The 3,965-nt window shown below is 37.7% G+C and overlaps 1 protein-coding gene across 1 annotated transcript; it reads left to right on the forward strand.

Annotated features, from left to right (window-relative positions):
* Nucleotides 1–2,280: 2,280 nt before the first annotated feature.
* On the forward strand, nucleotides 2,281–3,264 carry LOC117261199 (olfactory receptor 1E16-like). The gene has a single exon (XM_033633512.2). It carries the CDS (start codon nucleotides 2,281–2,283, stop codon nucleotides 3,262–3,264), a length of 984 nt encoding a protein of 327 aa, XP_033489403.2.
* The last annotated feature ends 701 nt before the right edge of the window (nucleotides 3,265–3,965 follow it).

Consider the following 3,965-nt stretch of genomic DNA (forward strand, 5'->3'; position numbering starts at 1 on the left):
ATTGTGGTGGTGTACAGAGCCAAAATGATGACAACTGTATCATTGTCCAAATAATTATGGACCTGACTGTATACATAGCTAAACTCAACAAAGTAAACAACAAGGCGATTCCCATTTACACAGTGGTCAAGAGTGCTGGACCGGAAGTGTCGCACAAAAAAACAGGAAGCTGGCTGCGTTCTCTTTTGCCTCCGTGTTTCCGTGAAAAATAAGGTGAATATGTACACCAAACCACATGGATATGTGATTGCCCTCCCATCCCCACCCTGCTCTGTTTCCAGTTGGCTCGCAAATTCACAGCCAATTAAGGTCAACTGACAATGGCCATATAAGGAGTGCATCCAAGAGAAGGAGAGGGACACACCCAGAGAGACACAGAGACAGAGCAAGAGAGAGTAAATTAGGAAATAATGGCATGCCCCTTCATTGAGGATCCTGTTGATGAGGAGGCCCACATTGTCCCACATTGTCCTGTTGATGAGGAGGCCCACATTGTCGGAAATGTCCTAATCTACAATCAATTATGTGATAAATGCGATGATTCACATACAATAGTTTGATTTGTTTATTTCTTTATTTATTAGGATCCCCATTAGCCATCACTCTGTTGTGGGAGTAATGGCTATTCTTCCTGGGGTCCTCACACAGGACACAATTATATACATAGTAAAAACATACAGAATAACAATAACAACCTAGAATCATGTATGATAGTTACAAGGAAAAAAACTACAATATTAAATTCAATAATTAACCACAATGTGGACTACTAATTGCAATTGGAAGAAATTGTTAAAAACGGTTTTTAAAGTTTTGCAAACACACCAAATCAATACCTAGGCTAATTAAATGCATCATCTGAAATTACATAGGAATCAGTAGATAAATGTGATAAATAGTCTATCACTAATATTAATTTATACATTTGGTGAATTTCATTAGGCATACTTGAATTGTTAGATTTAATAGGTGGTCTTATCTACATATATTTTGTCCCTTTGATGCAGGATTTATAGAACATGATATTATGCTGAAATGCATAATTTTCTTTGTCATTTATGCATTTAGCCTGTCGGAAATAGTTTGCCATGCTACCTCCCTTGCTTTATTAATCGCTGCACTATTGCCTTTCTTCGTAATTATGTCCTTATAGTCCTCATACGCTTCCATAAGGAAGAAAAAGCCTCCGCTCGCTCCTTTGCTTTTTGACATTTTGCAACATGTTCGGCACTCGACTAGTGTGGGCTTTTTATTTTCCCTGGGCGCGTGCATGAGTTGAGTCTTAACAGGTGAGGCTTGAATTAGCGTCAGGTGGAGTCAGCTGATTTCACTTGACGGAACGGGATGGCGCTAGGTTGGGAGTTGGCGTTTAGTCACACTTCAAGATTACACCTTAGTCTGGATATTCTTTGCTACGTTGATGGAATACCCCCCTGTTTTTGGTCTCTGATGCCTAAGAGAAATATTTTGCTCTTGAACTGCGTACTGTATTCACTAGCTCATCGCCAGCTGTGTTTGTTTGCCATGTCATGTTGAGCAGGTACACACTAGAGCACCAAACATGGGCCAAATCAATCCATTGCAGAAAATCATCCCCAAAAACTACAAGTATTACATGCTGTAAATATTAACAATGAACGTCCATAGTGGGGATGAATGGGCTTGGAGGTAAACCAAAGACAGAAAGTGCAGAAGTAATTAAAGAAAGATTACTGTCTTGTTGGTTTTGGTCTTTTGTGGGATTTGTTGACAATCGTAAAAAAACGACAATACCAGCCTTATCCTGAAATATGAACAAATTACATTAAAATACAATGGATGCTTCAACAGCTTCCAATTGAAAGCTGCAGCAAAGAATCCTGTGAGTATATTTCATGAATGCAGTAAGGTCATTGGATTGATTGTCTTTATTTATTGATTTACTTTTTTGAGCATTTTGCCTTAAATGGACAGGACAGCCAAGTGTGAAAGGGGGAGAGAGAGAGGGGATGACATGCAGCAAAGGGCCACAGGCTGGACTTGAACCCAGACCGTTGCGGCAACAGCCTTGTACATGGGGCGCCTGCTCTATCCACTAACCCACTGACGCCCCAGGATTGATTTTGTTTTTTGTTTTTTTATCTGATTGTTACGTACAATGGACTCAAGGGATCAAACAAAAGAGAGGTCAGAGAGGAGCTCCAGTCTGTCTACATCACAGAACACAGTGCTGACGTGCAGCTCTGTTCTCTACAGTAGACATCGTGCTTCAGACAGTATGAGTTTGACTGAAATTTTACAATGGAGTTTTTCAACTCAGCTCTTGGAAAAAACATCACCTTTGTGAGACCTGAATACTTTATAATAAGGGGATTTATTGGTATACCTCATATCAATTATTACTATGTCTTTCTCTTTTTTGTTTATGTTGTTGCAGTGCTGGGAAACACACTTGTGATGGTCGTCATATACTTGGATCATAATCTGAGAACTCCAAAATATTTTGCAGTTTTTAATTTAGCATTTGCAGACCTGTTTAGTAGCACTACTTTGGTGCCAAAGGTTCTTGATATCTTTCTGTTTAACCATCATTACATCCCTTACAATGACTGCCTGACATTCCTTTTTTTCTGCTACAGTAGCCTTTCAATGCAGGCTTTTAATCTGGTTGCACTGTCCTATGACAGACTGATAGCTATCATTTACCCACTGCACTATCAAGTGAAGGTGACCAACAGGTTCATGCTGTCTTTGATTGCCTCTTTCTGGGTATTTGTCATAATTGCAGTACTCATTGCAGTTGGCCTTCTTACAAGACTTTCCATCTGTAAATCTGTGGTTATTAACAGCTATTTCTGTGACCATGGCCAGTTGCTCCAGCTTGCGTGTAATGACTATTTCCCCAACTATGCACATGGTTATTTGTTAGTAGTTCTTATTCTTTGGCTTCCATTGATATTCATCTTGTTTAGTTATTCATGTATTGGCTATGCATTGTCTAAAGTGGCCACAGCTCAGGAAAGACTCAAGGCCTTTAAAACCTGCACAGGTCATCTTTCATTAGCAGCCATCTATTTTTTCCCAGTATTAATCTCATATACTTTTGATAGTGAAAGGCATCCAAATGCCCTCATCATTAACCTGACTATGACCTCTGTCTTTTCCCAAATGTTGAACCCAATCATTTATGTTCTACAGACACAAGAAATCAAAGAATCTGCAAAAAAAATATTAAAAATTAGAAATAAATCCAGAATTACAGTAAAGAAAGTCATCATAAAGTGATCATTTGTGTATATTTTGTTCCATTATGTACATTAAAGTACAACTTGTTAGAGTAAAATTAATCAAGCAATAGTTTCTGTAAATACTAAGTACTTTTTTTTTTACCCTTGCAAATATTGTAAAATGAAATTTAACTTGAATTTATACCACAAAAAAAGGACATTATAATAATTGAGCATCAAATAAAATAACCATTTTAAAGGTAACACAATGCAGTAATAACTACAGTCCACAGTATAACACATGTACAACACACATACAATAAGAGTCGTATTTTTATTATTTAAGATTTATTTCATCGAGGCCAGTCTTTTCTTTCCTGCTTCTCTCCTGAATTAGTCCCCTGTGTTTTCTAACTCATCACTACTTGACATTAAACCTTTCTGGTCTTTTTACCGGACATACACACTTTTCTTGAAGAACTTTGTGAAGCAGCCACAGGAATCATGGGTTCTGTGAAGGTGAATGCTTTAATGTCATTTTTTTTTTTTTTTTTTTAAGGATGAACAGCACAGATTTGCCTAAATGTTTTGCCCTGTTTATGCAAAGTGATGTTTATATCAAGGACTGTGGTCATATTGAGGCTACTTGAACCAAATGTGACATTCACTGTGTTGTAGGATGTAATTTCAGAATGCACTGATGCATATTATTAAATGGTTGTGTTGGAGGTGGTTATGAAAAGACCAGGTTTTTATAAA

This window comes from Epinephelus lanceolatus, chromosome 11 (genome assembly GCF_041903045.1).
Source record: "Epinephelus lanceolatus isolate andai-2023 chromosome 11, ASM4190304v1, whole genome shotgun sequence".
Taxonomy (NCBI): Eukaryota; Metazoa; Chordata; class Actinopteri; order Perciformes; family Serranidae; genus Epinephelus; species Epinephelus lanceolatus.